The sequence below is a fragment of the Ipomoea nil genome, unplaced genomic scaffold, assembly GCF_001879475.1.
Source record: "Ipomoea nil cultivar Tokyo-kokei standard unplaced genomic scaffold, Asagao_1.1 scaffold3069, whole genome shotgun sequence".
Classification (NCBI taxonomy): domain Eukaryota; kingdom Viridiplantae; phylum Streptophyta; class Magnoliopsida; order Solanales; family Convolvulaceae; genus Ipomoea; species Ipomoea nil.
Window position 1 is genome coordinate 5540304 of NW_017619497.1, and position 18493 is coordinate 5558796.

The window sequence follows — 18493 nt, forward strand, 5'->3', positions numbered from 1 at the left end:
ATATTTGATATAATAATAATAATAATTATTGCGTAAAAGAGAAAAAAATCTCAGGGGGTTCAGAGAGATTGTTTTCTTATCCGAAACAAAACTTTTTGGCGAGTGATAGAACCTCTCTACCTTCCCGCATTTTATTTCTCCAATCCCCGCGAATCAGATCAAGAGAGAGAAGGAATTGGGAGCAGACCGAGAGAAAGGAGTGAGAGAGAATCGTCTGACCTGTTGCGATCGGATTTTGAGGAGAAAAGCGAGGTAAGATGAGAGAAATTCTTCACATTCAGGGAGGTCAATGCGGTAACCAGATCGGAGCCAAGTTCTGGGAGGTGATTTGCGACGAGCACGGCATCGACCACACCGGCAGGTACAGCGGTGACTCCGATCTCCAGCTCGAGCGCATCAACGTCTACTACAATGAGGCCAGCGGCGGCCGATACGTTCCCCGTGCCGTCCTCATGGACCTCGAGCCTGGTACCATGGATTCCGTCAGATCAGGCCCCTTTGGCCAGATCTTCCGCCCCGATAACTTCGTCTTTGGTCAGTCTGGCGCGGGGAACAACTGGGCCAAGGGCCATTACACCGAGGGCGCAGAGCTCATTGATTCAGTCCTCGATGTCGTCCGCAAGGAAGCTGAGAACTGCGATTGTATACAAGGTTATTCTCTTTCTTTGCGTATTTATATTGTACGTAGTAATAATTTCTGCTTGTGGTTCTTTGTTTATATTTTTTTAGGGGTAGATCTACTGAACTATTTGTCATATCTGTTGATTGAGAATCTGCACATATCTGAACATTTTCAATAGTTTCCTTTTGGCTCAAACACATAAAAATATTGAAGGATTTGAATTGGTATATATGGGAACAAGGACTGCTATTTTGTATTTCTCTTAATTTTGTTATTAGAAATTAGAAATTTTTCACGTAGCTCATTTGTGCACGCATAACCATGCTATTGTTTAGTAATTTCTGTTTCCTGTCTGGAATCTGGAACAACCTTTATTGATTGAATGTATTTGGAAGTCTGGAACATATGGCTTTGTTAATTTGCTCTCCTGGTAGTCCTGTATTGTTAGTTGCATCTTGGTTTTTTACTTTGCTCTTCTGATTCTTAAGTCTGATATACTTAGCATCTTTATAAGATGAAGTTGGAAATGTGTTGGTGTTCCAAGTGATTTTAATTTTTTTAATCCATGTACCACCTTTTCTGTATGCTTATTCCTTTCCCTATGAATAAACAGGTTTCCAAGTTTGCCATTCTTTAGGTGGAGGCACGGGATCTGGTATGGGCACCCTTCTCATTTCCAAGATCAGGGAGGAGTATCCAGATCGTATGATGTTGACATTCTCTGTCTTCCCTTCACCGAAAGTATCTGATACAGTTGTTGAGCCATATAATGCTACCCTTTCTGTTCATCAACTAGTAGAGAATGCAGATGAGTGTATGGTTCTGGATAATGAGGCTCTTTATGACATCTGCTTCCGTACTCTCAAGCTTTCAACTCCTACCTGTAAGTGCTAATTTATGTACTTTGCCATCATTCAAATTAAATAGGATTGACAAAGTAATTTGATAATTTGTTTTATATTGTGATCTTCTATATAATGGAAACATTTCATTGACATGATGGCTTTCTTTGTTCTTAATGTTTTCACAGCAATTGTATTCTAAATCCTGATATTATATTTTTATTTTTTGCTTTCCCATGTTGCAGTTGGTGATCTCAACCACCTGATTTCCGCAACCATGAGTGGTGTGACATGCTGTCTTCGGTTCCCTGGACAGCTAAACTCTGACCTTAGGAAACTGGCTGTTAATCTTATCCCATTCCCTCGTCTGCACTTCTTCATGGTTGGATTTGCACCCTTGACCTCTAGAGGCTCCCAGCAATACCGAGCCCTCACTGTCCCTGAACTTACCCAGCAGATGTGGGATGCCAAGAACATGATGTGTGCTGCTGATCCTCGTCATGGCCGCTACCTAACTGCCTCAGCAATGTTCCGTGGTAAGATGAGCACCAAAGAAGTTGACGAGCAAATGATTAATGTTCAGAACAAGAACTCCTCGTACTTTGTAGAGTGGATTCCCAATAATGTAAAATCCAGTGTTTGTGACATCCCTCCAAGGGGTCTGAAGATGTCATCCACTTTTATTGGAAATTCAACTTCAATTCAAGAGATGTTCAGGCGTGTCAGTGAGCAATTCACAGCCATGTTTAGGCGCAAAGCTTTCTTGCACTGGTACACTGGTGAAGGGATGGACGAGATGGAGTTCACCGAGGCCGAGAGTAACATGAATGACCTCGTTGCTGAATACCAGCAATACCAGGATGCAACTGCCGATAACGATGAGTACGAGGAAGAAGAAGAAGAGGAGGTATGTGCTTGAGGTATCTTCGGCTTCCGCTCACTTTGCCCAACACTTGTACAATGTTGGTTTTCTCGTGGGTGTTTGGTTTTCATCTTGAAGGGACAGGTAGATCAAGTTATTGGTTGTTGTATGTATTATATAATGTGTATAATCTGTATTTGAGATGGGTTTGTTACAATGCCTTTTGTCATTCGATGTGATTTGTTGTAAATATTGGCAAAAAACAGTTGATTAACGGATAAATGTTTTGATTGATATAAGTGAAGGATATTTCAGTTTCCTTTAAAGTATATTTAGTTTGAGCTGAGAGAACTCTTCCCCATATACAGAAAAGGGAAATGAAGGGTTAAGGTTTTGTACCTTTGTAAGATTTAAGTAGAAACACATCCCCAATATACTTTTCTTTGACCACTTGAGCACAAAAGGTCATTAGCAACACAGCCCCACAATATACAGCAATGGTTAATAGAATTAGTTCATCCACACTAACAATCCTACTTCAACTGAACAAAAAAAAAGGGATACCAATGAGCTATTTGATTCCCAGAAGCTAAAATATCACATTATATAGATGATAGGTCCTCATAGATAGTCTTGATCCCCGGCCTCTCCGATACAGAGCGTATACACCTTAAGGCTATTCCCATAACCTCCTTCATATGTTTCTCCACCACCGGATTCCCCATCTCAGGCAACAGCACAGTATCAAAACAATCAGAACCGTGACCCTCCGCCACCTTCAACCTCACCCAGTCCGTCAAATCAACCCCACCGTCTTCTCCAGAAACCACATCGCCCGCACATTTTCCAGTTAGAAGCTCCAACAATATCACTCCGAAAGCATATACATCTGATTTGAAAGAGGGCAGTGGCTTCTTCGAGGCAGCCAGCTCTGGTGCCCGATACCCCAACACTCCTGCATCAAGAATCTGCTCGATCGTTCCTGCTTGGGTCATGAGGCGGTGCAGGCAGTAATCAGCTACCCGGGCATTAAGATCCGGGCCATCCAACAGCACGTTGGTTGCTTTGAGGTTCCCATGTGGAACCTCACGGTCAAAATGGAGATAATTCAAGCCACGAGCAACATCAACTGCTATCTTAAGTCGTTGAGGCCATGTTAAAGCCGGACCTTTTCTTCCAGGTCGATCTGCACAAGTACAGCATGTTAGAAAGCCATAAAGAACTAAAATCAGAATGCAAAGTTATAAAATCAGGAAATCGAAGAAAACAAAAAAGATATAGATGTTGCTGGATATTAAACAAAACGATTTGCAAGTATGAAAATAAGGATTGTAACACTGGACATGACAGAAAATAAAACTTACCATAGAGGAAACTTGCTAGGCTTCCCGGAGAAATGTGATCTGAAAGAATAAGTTTCTCGTGTTGTGTGGGGCCCCAGTAATACCCTCTTAATCCTACCACGTTTGGATGTCTAATATTCGCAAACTTTTTAGCCTCCTTGGCAAAATCCTTTCTCTGTTTCGCCACCCCTTCTCTCAACCACTTGACAGTGAGAAGGAAGCCATTATCCAGGGTCGCCCTGTAGGATGTTCCATGGCTGCTTCTGCCCAAGACTTCAGCCGGGGCCCTCGAAAGTTCCTCGGGCGAAAACGAGACAGTATCGTCGAGAAAATAGAGCTCACCCGCCAGTCGATCTGGGGACCTGACATCCAATCTTGAAAGGTTTTCAGCAGTGTATGAATCTCCAGATTCCGGTGACCAAGAGAGATTACTGGTCTTAGATGGAGAGAAATCCGTTATGGCAGCTGCCGCCATTTTCTCATCAGGACTAATTATATCCAATGATGTTCCTTTTCGTGAGGTCACAATATCCTCCGCTGAAACTACTAAACCGCTACCACCCTCTCTTCTGCTCAAATCGGAAGGATTTGTTGTGGACCGACGGTAAATGTCTTTGTCGGTAACATGTGGACGAGGCCTTCTTTTGCGAATGTAGCAAAGAAGAATGCCAACCGAAACCAAGATAACAAGAGCAACCACACAAGCAACGATTATAACCACTTTGATTATAGTTTTAAGTGGCTTCTTTTTGTTACTTCCAGTAGGAGTTTGGCCCGGGCCTCGAGGAGGATTTGGAAATTGTAGTTTTGAATTGCCAGGGTAGAAAGATGATAACGGAAACTTTCTCAAATTCTCCGGGACAGTGCCCGAGAAATCATTGTACGATGCATTAAGCCTTTGAAGAGTACTGGGAAGATTGTTTGGCAATGGACCGCTGAATTGATTATTCGAAACATCTAACGAGCTTAGAGCGTTGATGTCACCAATAGAAGATGGCAGAGAACCAGAGAAATTATTCCCCGATACATCAATCACTTGAAGCCCGGAAAGCGACCCAAACCCATCAGGGAAATAGCCAGAAAGCTTATTACGAGAGAGATCAAGAACACGAAGGTTTGAGCCACCGGATGGCGGGGGAGAAAATTCAATGCCTCCCGAGAACAAATTGTGCTGCAAGATAAGTTCTTCGAGAGTAGGTAACGTCAGAAGAGCGGTGAGAAGTGGTCCGCCCAACTGGTTGAAGCCGAGATCGAGCACGATAAGTTTAGGGAACTGTGTGATAACTTTCGGAAGAGAACCACTCAGGGTATTCCCCGAGAGGTTCAGGTGATGTAAACGTAGAAACTGAGCAGTGTCTTCCGGGATGGATCCATTCAAACGATTTTGACTGAGATCAAGATATTCAATATTTCCCCATTTCTTCAATCTCGACAGCCCACCTTCAAACTGGTTTTTAGAGAGATCAAGAACAGCACAACTTCCCGTCACTAATGGAAGTTCACCAGAAAGTGCATTCGAGGATAGATTTAGAATGTTCAGTGTTGTCGATGTTATCATGCTAATTGGCCCTGCAAAATGATTATTTTTTGGTTCAATCCCAAAGTGATACTAGGAATTATATTAATCAAGAACACAAAATGTTATCTTTACACTAAACTGAAAATGGATGTAAGATTTTACTCGAAAAATCAAACTTATAACCATACCTGTGAGGCTATTGCCACTTAAATCCAGATCCGTCATAACTAGAGAATCCCCTTTCAGAAGATCATTGGGGATAAACCCAGAAAACCTATTGTTGCTGAGTTTGAGAACCTGAAGATCATATACGAAATTGAACCCGGGTAATTCTCCGGAGAGTTGATTGTAGCTCAAATCCAAAACCTTCAAGTTCCCGAATATTTGGGCTTCACCCCCACTTATAAGTGACCCCGTAAGCTGATTATGGCTAAGATTTAAATACTTAACAGTCTCAGAAATAGCGGGCAAAAACGACTGTTGTTGAGAAGCAGAGTTCACGAGCAGGTTCCCGCTAAAGTCAACATAAGCTGCTGTGGTAAGCAGTAAGAATTCCGGATCCAAATGACCATCGAGCATATTACCATGCAAGTCAAACACCTCGAGTTTTTGCATTAGCTCGAATCCCTTGGGAATTTTCTTGGTAAACCCATTCATGGATAGGTTAAGACACACCAAACCCGACAACTTGGTTAAAGACGAGGGCAATGGCCCGGAAAAGGAATTGTGGCTCAAGTCCAACGACTCTATCGAGGCTAGCCCTGAAATTGAATCCGGAATCGAACCAGAGAAATTATTCCCAGCCAAAGAAAGATTCTTTAAACTCCCTAACTTCCCAATTTCTGGCGGTAAAGATGAGGCGAACAGATTGCCAGACAAATCCAGATACTCGAGGCTTTTGAACTCTGCAATGCTGTCAGGCAATTTCCCAGAAATGAAATTGTTTGCAATCGAGAGCTTCACGAGCATCGAGAGGTTGGCAAACACGCCTAAATCCACAACTGCCGATAAACTCAAGTTGTCGAGGACAACTGCCGCTACATTCCCGCCACTGCACATTATACCATTCCAAGAGGAAGGGCAGCCATTGAAGTCAATGGACTCCTCATTCCATGACTGAACCACATAACCAGTCGGGTCATGCTTGATCCCTTTCTTGAACTCAAGCAGTGCCAAAATGTCCTGTGAAGGAAGCTGCCCAATGGCAAATCCAAACCAAACCGCCAAAATCAAAAGCCTAATTAGCTTCATCCTTCTAAAGTTCCAAGCTTTCAATGTCTGAAACACCAAGAACAGAAATTCACCAATTCAATCAATGTCAAGAGCCAAACAGATCCTGAGATCCCACAAAACACCCTAAACAGCTAAGCTCAAAACAAGATAACAAGTTCCAAGCAGATATCCAGGAAATGAACACTTGTAAGCCACAGAAGAGCAAGATTCTAGCTTGAGCAAACTGTATCAATGCAATAAATGGAAACAAACAAACAAACAAAACACATTTGGTCATTGTCAGAGATCTAACCCAAGGAAAACAAGAAAGAATTTGGGATTAAAAAAGAAATTATGTTAACGAGAATGTAGTACCTCAGTTGCTTCCAGGATTCATTCTTTGACAGAAACCAAAGCTCAAAACTTCTGCAAAAATCAGTAAACAAAGCGGCTCTTGTGAGTAAATGGGTGTCTGAATCAGCAGTCAACCTTCATTGAATGCCATTAAGATTGAAAAAGCTTTGGCCTTTACAAACACATGCTGGCATTTTCATCACAACTCGGATAAACCCAAACCCTAGTGTTGCTTTCTCTCCAGACTTGAGAGAAGAGAGATAAAGCACTTCAAACCCAGAAAGCTAATGACTTTGAACATTTTTTTTTTTTGTCAGCATTTGGTTCTTGGACGAATTCACTCCCCAGTCTCACTCTCTCTCTCTCTCTCTACTCCCATCACTTTCTCTCACTTCAAGTGTCACGAGTGGCGGATTGTGGAAGACCAAAACACACACCCCTATGTTGTGTTTTCTTTTGTTTTTTTTTTTTTTCAAAACAAAATACATTAGTGAAGATCTCTTAATGACTTTTAAATTTGTAATGGGATTCGAATTCTACATTTATCAGATTAATCAATTAATTACTTTACTAAAATTTCTTTTCAAAAAGCATTCTATCTTTATACGAGAAATCAGCCCATTAGAAAGTAAAAACATTTTTTTTTTATCTAATTACTAGTATTTTCACCCGTGCGATGCACGGAATGGAATTGTTGTAATATATTAAGAATATTTAAATCGATATATAATTATTTAAGAGTTAATTTCACCAGAGGCCGTTTATCTTTCCTGACAATTCCAAATTTAATCCTAGACTATAGTTATTAATTATTACAATTTATTCTATATTACAACTCTTACGTTAATATTCTTACTATTATTATTAACACTTAATTACTTTTAGATATTATTATTACCACTTATATTTTTATTATATTATTATTATTATTAGTTTCTTTTCAAGTACTGTTAGTATATAATGGTCGTGAGACACAATAATAATATAATCATAATTAAATATTCTTGTATTGTATTCCGGAGTTAATGCCATTTTTTGTCCTAGACTTATTGAGGCATTGACACTTTTCATCCTCCATATTAAAAATTGCCACTTAGTAGACACTGTTATTGGTTGTTGGACAATTTTGATCATCCGTCAATGAAGTCGTTTGTTGACCGTGAATTAGAAGGACTTTTCTGTCTTTTTATGTCTTATTCTTCTAATCTTATTTAGACCAGCGCTGTTGTGACTCCTGTGAGGCGAGATGGCGAGACTTGGTGGCTAAGTAGTAACCGTCGGTAGTGAGTAGCAGCGAGGTTCTTCTCCGGCGAGTTGTGGGTACGGCGGCGAGCATACGAGGCAGTAACTCCTTCCGGCGACGGACCAGTAAGGTAGATCTGGCGGTGCAGCAACAGATCCGGCGAGGTTGGGGCCTTCACCAGTGGTTTTTGGTTCCAGCGAAGCAGAGAGGGCAGCAGGTCGGCGAACCCTCCTATGGTAAATAGCAGTTGTAGTTGTAGATGACGTGATGTAGAATTTGCACCTGTAAGTCCTCCCTTCCATATTGACCACAACTATCCTTCCCATATCTCTCTCTCTCTCTCTCTCTCTCTCTGACCACAACTACTTGGTGCACAACCTCAAAAACTCTACTCTGTTATTCTACCTGAAATTCATTGAAGTTTCAAGCTGAAAATGTGGAATCCGCCGCTCCCAAAAAATCGCATTGTCTGAGGTGTTGGAATGGCCGGTGTTGACTTCATGGCTGCTGTAGCTTCATTCCCCAACCCGGATGATAAAATTCGGAGCACCAACTTTGAGGTTCAAGGAGGTGGTAACACTGGCAATGCTTTGATAAAACCCGGATGATAAAATTCGTCTTGGTCTTAATCCAAGGATCATATCTAAGGTTGCTGATGACTCGCATGGCGAAAGAATACTTGATGAGCTTGAAAGGGATGACGTTGATACATCTTTTATGGTGGTGTCCAAAGGAGGAAACTCACCATTCACATATGTCATTGTTGTCAACCAAAAAAAAAACTCGCACGTGCATTTTCACTCCAAGATATCCACCAATGATATCTGAGGGTCTACATACCCAAATCAAAATTGTCTTCAGCGCTTGGAGTAAATATTGTCTACTTAGATGGAAGGCTACATGAGACTGCTTTGATTGTAGTGCAGGAGGTAAAGAGTAGGGGCATACCTATTATAGTTGATGCGGAAAGGTTAGGGGAGGGGTTGGGTGATATTAATATATTTTATTAGGAAGAGAGATTTTTTAGGAATTGAGCTGGAAGTTAAAATTCCAGAATTTTGTTTTTATATATAGTATAGATTGTATTACACTATTTTATAATATTAGAATAGAATTTTAACGCAGAATTATTGTACGAATGGGAAAGTAGAAATCAATATATTTTATTAGAAGGGGATATTTTTAGGAATTGAGCGGGAAGTTAAAATTTCAGGATTTTGTTTTTATATATAGTATAGAAGTATAGATTGTATTACACTATTTTATAATATTAGAATAGGATTTTAACGAAGAATTATTGTACGAATGGGAAAGTAGAAATTATTATATTTTATTAGGAAGAGAGATTTTTTAGGAATTGAGCGGGAAGTTAAAATTCCACGATTTTGTTTTTATATATGGTATAGATTGTATTACACTATTTTATAATATCAGAATAGAATTTTAACGCAGAATTATTGTACGAATGGGAAAGTAGAAATCAATATATTTTATTAGGAGGGGAGATTTTTTAGGAATTGAGCGAGAAGTTAAAATTCCAGGATTTTGTTTTTATATATAGTATAGATTGTATTACACTATTTTATAATATTAGAATAGGATTTTAACGCAGGATTATTGTATGAATGAGAAAGTAAAAATTAATATATTTTATTAGGAAGAGAGATTTTTTAGGAATTGAGCGGGAAGTTAAAATTCCAGGATTTTGTTTTTATATATGGTATAGATTGTATTACACTATTTTATAATATTAGAATAGAATTTTAACGCAGAATTATTGTACGAATGGGAAAGTAGAAATCAATATATTTTATTAGGAGGGGAGATTTTTTAGGAATTGAGCGGGAAGTTAAAATTCCAGGATTTTGTTTTTATATATTGTATAGATTGTATTACACTATTTTATAATATTAGAATAGGATTTTAACGCAGGATTATTGTACGGGGAAAGTAAAAATTAATATATTTTATTAGGAAGAGAGATTTTTTAGGAATTGAGCGGGAAGTTAAAATTTCAGAATTTTGTTTTTATATATAGTATAGATATTATCATCTTTTGTATAAAGCGTATTTCGTGTCCCTTATGCTGAGCATAAATTATATTATATGAAATAATAATTTGTTGTTCAGTGCTTTTAATAATTATTATAGTAGTATTTTAATTCTTCATTAAAAATTAACAAAAAAATCTGCAGCAAAAAGACGACATTAGAATACAGTATTAGCGGGAAATGAGGGAAATTAAGAGTATTTTACCCGCCAAAAAGCAAAGGAATCTTTGTTTAGTGCGGACAGGAAATTCCATGTTTTATTAATCTGTTTTTCTTTATTTTAATAATTATTACGAAGCATTATTATAATAATCATTATTATTATTTTGAAAAAAATGATTTTTGGGAAGTGACGCTAGTGATAGCAGTGTAGCAGTATGCGAAGAAGCATGGGGAATAGCTTTCACTTTGTTCAATGAGCTTTGGGCCCCGCACTTTCCTTTTTCTTCAAAAAAAAAAATTATAATTTAGGTTTATGTCTTTCTCTATACTATATCTTGGACCAGTAAATTTACTATTGGTCTATAAATAACAAATAAATTAAGTTAATTTAATATTAAATTATTTGTTTTTATACACAAATTCGATATTCGTGACAAGAATCAAACCTCCAACTTGTTATTAAGAACAAGTTTACATCAAAATTTTCATTCATTATACCAATATTTTGAGGACTTTTTTATTATTAAGAAAACTCAATACTACTTTCTATATACACAAAATAAATCACACTCATGTGTAATAAGTCACAAACTACATACAAATTAAAAGAGTTAAACTATACTAGCCGCACTTTCCCTTTGACCTTGGCAATTGTTGTTTTCCAAATATTTAATGGAAGGGCTAAATTTGGAATTTCAAATATTTACATCTAAAAATTAAATTTAAAATTTTTAATTAAATAACCAGTTTGGTTGGCGTGAGTAGTCATACATTCTGTTCGAACCTCTTCTCGTATGAAAAAATTAATATGACAGTACTTTGCTCCTTAGTTGGGGTGACCCGGTACGAACGTGGATTAATCTAAATATAGTACGAGTTCAAAGATTCTTCATACAACTATGGTCTACTCAGAACATTTCGTGGTCTAACCCAACAAGAAAAATTGGCCAATATTAAAGGGAACTTTCTAGTGTTGGTTAAGTAGGTGAAGGTGGTATGAAAAGAATTGAAAATGTGGGACTCATAGTGGAGACTTGAGAATTGAGAGAGGGCAATGAAAAGCTGTACACACGTGTTGTAGGGGCATGGGGTAAAATGGGACCCATTGTGACAATTGTGCACCTTTATCTATGACATGGTTCATTAAGTTGGGATTCAAAATTATGTATATATATGTAGTACTGGCTTTAACTTTTTAAAGAAAAATGCAATTCATAATATGTATTTCCATTATAATGATTAATCATAACGATAAGAATAAGAGTTAATGCCACATGAAATCTTTCGAGTATAATAGTTTTGTCATATTTAGTCCTAAACTTTCAAATTGATCATTTATGGTTCTTCAATTTTCAAATTTAACCCTTCGCGGTCCAAGTTAACCACACATGGTCCTTCAATTTTCAAAATTTAACCACCCGTGGTCCTATTGAAAGGACTATGATTGGTTAAATTTTGAAAGTTGAAAGATCATGAGAGGTTAACTTGGACCATGAATGGTTAATTTTGAAAGTTGAATGACCACAGATAGTTAATTTGAAAATTTAAGACTAAACGTGACGAAACCACTATATTTGGAGGACCTTAGATGGTATTAACTCATAAAAATAATCATGAAATCTTCTACAGCCAATTGTTATCGAGAAAAAAAAAAAAAAAAAAAACTATACTACTATTAGTGTATATTGTTTACCGAGGTATTAAAGAGTTAAGAATAAAATAAAAGTTTGTTTCAAAAAAAAAACAAAGTAATGTACTAAAATATAGTATTATAGTGACCAAAATTTTCTTCACTATCAAATGTAACAATAAATATTTTTATTTATTGATTACCATGAACTAACTGATCTCGTTCAATTTTAAAAATGAATTTATTTATTAATCAAATACTAATTATATATTGTTACGTCATATGGTGAAAAATGTTAGTCTATGTAGCATGATCATGTAGTAAAATTTTTGCTTTTTCAAAAAGATTTTAAGTTTGAGTTTTGTAAATAAAATACTCCGTATTAAATATTAAGAGAGTTACTTTAATTTACATGTGATTAGATAGTAACTTGATTTTAAACAAATCAAAATATAGTTTGGTTATCAAATATCAATGACATAGTTTGCATGTAGTTAAACTTGATGAATAAGTTGATGTATGAATGTTAAGTTGACAATAACTATATATATATATATATATATATATATATATATATATATATATATATATACACACACACACAAACACACACACACACTAGGTATCTCAATTTTGTCAAACTAATCATAATTGATAGGGATATACCCCCCTCCCCCTCCCGTAAAGGTCGCCATACGGTCGGGATCCATCGCCAATTGGTCCCAAAATTGGCCGACCCGACCACCTGGACAACTTCCCAATCGACTCTCCCGGGCTTACTATGATGAATATGGAAGAAAATATCACGTATCATATTTGGAGATCAAATCAGCTGTTAATATTCTGTTTTCCTTGTATATAGCCTGTGGTTTACCTTTTATGTAGCTTACCTTAAATATTTCTTCTTGTATTTATTCTGCCATTAGCAGTAATGAAAAATAACCTTTTCCCTTCCTTCTCTTCTCACCTTACGGCTTCTAGTTTTCAAACAATTACGCCATTTTCATCATGGCATCAGGGCTAGGTGACGACAAGGCGAAAGAGGTTACGCCAAAGACATCAGATGGAGGTGGCGAAGAATCAGAAAAGGTCCAACTTGGTAAGGCAACATCAAATGCATCAGAAGTTTTGCCTGGCTGCATAGATGTGATGTTGCCTTATTTTTTACACGCTTCAGATGCTCCTGGACACATCCATGTCACTGAACTCCTCCGTGATGGCAACTACGGGGAGTGGGTAAACGATATGCGTGATGCGTTGTTCGCTAAAAACAAGATGGGATTCGTTGATGGATCCATACCTATGCCGACACCCGATTCATCATATTTACAACAATGGATGCGTTGTAATGCTATGGTGAAAGGTTGGCTAAAGAATGCTATGGAAAGGGACATGAGGAATAGCGTGAGATACGCTAATACTGCCAGGGATATTTGGGTTGATTTGGAAGAAAGATTTGGAAAGGGAAGTGCACCGAGAGCCTTTGAGATAAGGCGAGCAGTTGTACTCCTGCGACAAGAAAAGGCTCCAGTTTCAACATATTACACAAAACTTAAGGGGCTTTGGGATGAGATGATGGCCATCTCACCACTACCTAAGTGTATCTGTAGGGGATGCACATGCAATATATCAAAGCAATTGGTTGATATGAAAGAGAAGGAACAACTATACGATTTCCTCATGGGATTAGATGATGAATTTGCTGCTGTGAAATCACAAATCCTCAGTTCAAAGCCAACACCCAGCCTTGGTCGGGCATATCATATGACATCTGAAGATGAGCAACAAAGAAAAATCTCATCCACTCATAAACCAATAGTTGAAGCTGCGGCATTTCAGGCACAAAGAGGTTCTAGTGAAAAAGATGGAAAAGGACGAAGAAGGGACAAACCTATCTGTGGGCATTGCCAAAAGATAGGACATACAGAGGACCAATGCTTTGAGATCATCGGATACCCTGCACACTGGCGGAAGAGCCCTCGTGACAAGAGAGGAGGGCAATATACAGAGCACAAATCAACACCAAAGGCAGCCCACGTTGATACAGATGTCAATCCCTTGCGAAATCTTACACAAGCTCAGCTGGCAAAGCTTTTTCAATTCCTAAACACTGACGAAGACAAATTCAAGCATGGAGGGGCGTCATCCAACCCGACTGTCAACATGGCGGGTAAGATAGATAATCGGAATTGGTGGGTGATAGACTCTGGAGCTACAGACCACATAGTCTGTGATGGGGATCTATTGAATAAAGTGGATGTTGAACATGGTGATTTTCCTGTCACCATACCAAATGGAGACAAGGTGGCAGTTAAAAGCATAGGAAGTACTAAACTTCCCAATGGGGTGCAAATAAATCATGTCTTGAGCATACCAGATTTTAAATGCAATTTAGCCTCTGTTGGTAGGCTGACAAAGGATTGCAATTGTACACTGACTTTTTTCTCGGATTTCTGTATAATGCAGGACTTACCCTCGAGGAAACTGATTGGAGTGGGTAGGATGCGCGATGGTCTTTACTACCTAGAACCAACATCTCAAGAGGGTGTGGCAATGTCAGTTAAGAGAAAGGACGATCCGTATATCTGGCATAAGAGACTTGGTCATGCTTCTGCTACAAAAATTCAGAAAATACAATCAGAATTTGTGGCTTCTTCTGAGAATGGTTTTTTCTGTGATTCATGCATGCGTGATAAACAAACTCGATTGCCTTTTCCTGTTAGTAGTATTAAAACTAAATCATGTTTTGATCTTATACATTGTGACATTTGGGGTGGTTACAAAACACCTTCTTTTTCTGGTGCTCACTATTTCCTTACTATTGTGGATGATTTTAGTAGGGGTGTATGGGTATATCTGATGAAGCATAAGTCTGAAGTTAGCCACCACCTTGTTGCATTTTGCAACATGATTCATACCCAATTTGGAAAAAGAGTTAAGCAAATTCGGGCTGATAATGGCATGGAGTTTAAATCAAATTACATGCTCGAGTACTATAAACAACATGGCATTATTTTGCAGAGATCATGTGTAGACACCCCACAACAGAATGGGGTAGTTGAGAGAAAGCATAGGCATATCCTAGAAATGGCACGAGCGTTGCGATTTCAAGCAAATTTGTCGATTGAATTTTGAGGGGAATGCATTTTAACTGCTGTACATATCATTAACAGACTACCTTCTAAGGCCATCAAGGAAAAAACACCTTATGAGATTTTGATGAAAAAAAAGCCAGACTACAGTCACTTGCGGGTATTTGGGTGCTTGACTTATGTATACAACAAAAGGGGAGACAAGTTCGATGAAAGAGGGAAGCCATGCATATTTGTTGGGTACCCAAGTGGACAAAAGGGATATCGAGTGTATGATCCTGAAGATGGAAACTTTTACACCACCAGAGACTTAACATTTTTTGAAAATAAATTTCCCTTCAGGAACAGTGTTCAAGACTTGGAGCCAAAGATTGAACGACCATGTTCACTGCCCATAAATGATGAGTGTGATGATATCCTAAGGATGGTACAAACCCAAGAAACAACAAATACAAACAGTATAGAATATAGCCAGCCTGAAGCAGAACAAAGTTGTACTATACCGACAGAGATAACTGAGTTGACAGATGTAGATGTTGTTGAGAATCATGAACCACCAGAGCTTGTTAATGACGTGCAGCAGCGTAGAAGTCTACGTAATAGACATGTACCAAAATATTTGGAGAATTATGAGACGACATTGCCACCCTCTTTAGCAGTAACGCCATCTACCCCTCCTTCGGCATCCTCAACGGTACATCCCATGTCTCATTATGTCTCTTATGATAATTTCTCTTGTTCTCACAAAGTTTTTTTAACGGCCATCGCTAACCATGATGAGCCAAGAACATTCAAGCAAGCAGTCAAACATAAACAATGGCGTGATGCGATGCAAAAGGAAATTGCGGCTCTTGAAGCAAATGGAACATGGGACATAGTTGTGCTTCCACGTAATAAAAGAGCGATTGCCTCCAAATGGGTTTATAAGGTGAAGTATAAACCAAACGGGGAAGTGGAACGATACAAAGCGCGCCTCGTTGCCAAAGGTTTCACGCAAATAGAGGGCATTGATTATCACGAAACCTTTGCACCAGTGGCCAAGCTTGTTACTGTCCGTTGTCTGCTTGCAGTTGCAGTAAAAAAGGGCTGGGAGATTCACCAACTTGACGTAAATAATGCATTTCTCCATGGTGACCTGCATGAGGAGGTTTACATGCGCATCCCTGAAGGATTTGGGCGGCATGATGAGACAAAGGTCTGCAAATTAAAAAAATCATTGTACGGATTGCGACAAGCCTCACGCAATTGGCATCAAAAGTTTACAAAGGCACTTATTAACGTGGGATTTCAACAGTCCAGAGCAGATCATTCCTTGTTTTTATATAATCATGGTGCAAAATTTCTTGTTGTTTTAATATATGTTGACGACGTCATTTTGGCAGGTGATGATTATGCAAAGATACAAGAAATCAAATCCTACTTAGATGTTGGATTTGGGATCAAGGACTTGGGCCCTCTAAAATATTTTCTTGGTATAGAAGTTTCACGGACTGCTCAAGGTTTATTTTTGAGCCAACGAAAATATGCCTTGGATATTCTTAGTGAGAGTGGTATGCAGGGCTGCCGTACTAGCGGATCTCCCATTGAACAAAACCACCAGCTTCGGGCAGATAGTGCAGGCTCTCTAGTTGACGCTGCTCAATATCGGCGATTGATAGGACGCCTCTTGTACCTTACTGTTACACGGCCAGATATCACCTATGCCGTTAATATTCTTAGCCAATTTGTTGCATTGCCACGGCAAGAGCACATGGATGCTGCAACTCGTGTATTGCGTTACTTGAAAAGGGCACCAGGACAAGGTCTGTTACTCCCTAGAGCTGGGAGTTTAACACTCACTTCTTACTGTGATGCTGATTGGGGAGGGTGCCTCACCACACGTCGCTCATCCACAGGATATTATATCTCTCTCGGTGGTTCCCCGGTCTCTTGGCGAACAAAGAAACAATCTGTGGTTTCCCGGTCATCGGTGGAGGCAGAGTATAGAGCAATGGCTGTCACTGTGAGTGAGTTATTGTGGTTGCGTTGGCTACTGTCTGAACTTGGTGCTTGTCAAGTGCATGCCACACCATTGTATTGTGGCAATCAAGCAGCTTTGCATATTGCAGCCAACCCAGTTTATCATGAAAGGACTAAACATGTTGAGATGGACTGTTATTTTGTTCGCGAAAGATTTCGGTCTAATGAGATTGCTCCGAAAAAAATACACACAAAGGTCCAGCTCGCTGATCTATTCACTAAAGCGCTAGGAAATGATAGATTTCATTTTCTTCTAGGCAAGTTGGGTGTTGCGGACCTCCACACTCCAACTTGAGGGAGGCGTGATGAATATGGAAGAAAATATCACGTATCATATTTGGAGATCAAATCAGCTGTTAATATTCTGTTTTCCTTGTATATAGCCTGTGGTTTACCTTTTATGTAGCTTACCTTAAATATTTCTTCTTGTATTTATTCTGCCATTAGCAGTAATGAAAAATAACATTTTCCCTTCCTTCTCTTCTCACCTTACGGCTTCTAGTTTTCAAACAATTACGCCATTTTCATCATACTAGGCCGGGGATCCGGCCCCTGGGATTAGCTGGTCGACCTTTACACAGTCCGACCTCGCGAGTTCGACCCCGACTTGCGTGTCCTCTAACCCTCGCCCTGTGACTATAGAGAGGTAGCGCCGCATGTCGTAACGCTCCACAACCTAGGTGGTAGCCGATGCATGCTCGCTACGTGCCGTCCATGCTGGAGAGCCGTGATGTGTCCCCTCCTTTCTCTATAAATAGCCCATTTATTGCTGTTGAGAGGGACTTTTTTGGGCTACTTTCTTGAACCGGAGCTTCCTGACCCACTGTTAGTGGACCCCGAGCTCCGATACTGTATACTCCGTGCGATATACCTTACGTACTTCGGGTAATTAACCATATCAATGATAAAATTTTGTGAATCCATTTTTAAGTAAATCGAGTTTGTTCAGCGTTAATTAAGACCCACATCCGACCATAGAATTTATGTCTTTGCATTGTGTAAAGTGTATGTACGTAGGGTGCATGCGGATGAGGGAATTGGGATGTTAAGTAGGTTTTATGTCTTTGTCATTGACAATTGGCAACCACTTTAATTTTCTTGTCTCAATGCCATTGATGCTAATTTGTAAAGGTGTCTGATTAAGCACGCAATTTGAAGGACAGTTTTATCTTCTACTCTTCATTCCCTCTACCTGCTCCGATCCTTTTAATTAGCTACAAAATTTTAATTACAAAAATCCTCATCACATCATTCCAATACAGCAGTCATGAGCAATGTCATTTAATTTTGTGAAGAGTACAATATGTGAAGGCCTGCAAGTGATCAAAGTGTTACTATCAAAATTTGTAACCCATATGTCTATGCATTTCACTACTTATATATTAATAATTAGGCTAACCACATTAGTGGGTTTTTCACAATTTTTTAGACAAACAAGACTTGTGTGGATGTGAGGGAATTTTTGAGGTCTTCTTGCAAATGGTGATTTTTTGTGGGACCTGCAAGAGAGAGAAAATGGACGGGAAAAGCGATTGTGCATGC

The 18493-nt window shown here is 38.9% G+C and overlaps 2 protein-coding genes across 3 annotated transcripts; one reads left to right on the top strand and one right to left on the bottom strand.

The window, feature by feature from the left end:
• The first annotated feature begins 51 nt into the window (after positions 1–51).
• LOC109165350 (tubulin beta chain) lies at positions 52–2569 on the top strand. The gene is made up of 3 exons (XM_019314069.1): positions 52–651; positions 1236–1505; positions 1710–2569. The coding sequence occupies exons 1-3, from the start codon at positions 258–260 to the stop codon at positions 2381–2383; spliced, it is 1338 nt and encodes a 445-aa protein (XP_019169614.1). The 5' UTR covers positions 52–257; the 3' UTR covers positions 2384–2569.
• A 166-nt stretch (positions 2570–2735) lies between these two features.
• On the bottom strand, positions 2736–7186 carry LOC109165348 (probable LRR receptor-like serine/threonine-protein kinase At4g20940). Of its 2 annotated transcripts, none has more exons than XM_019314067.1 (4): positions 6776–7186; positions 5377–6466; positions 3691–5238; positions 2736–3512 (listed from the first exon to the last, which is right to left on the bottom strand). In XM_019314067.1, exons 2-4 carry the CDS (start codon positions 6437–6439, stop codon positions 2929–2931), a joined length of 3195 nt encoding a protein of 1064 aa, XP_019169612.1. In that variant the 5' UTR covers positions 6440–6466; positions 6776–7186; the 3' UTR covers positions 2736–2928. The 2 variants fall into 2 exon arrangements, with proteins under 2 accessions (XP_019169612.1, XP_019169611.1); XM_019314066.1 differs by having other exon boundaries at positions 5377–6644; positions 6776–7185.
• Positions 7187–18493: the final 11307 nt, after the last annotated feature.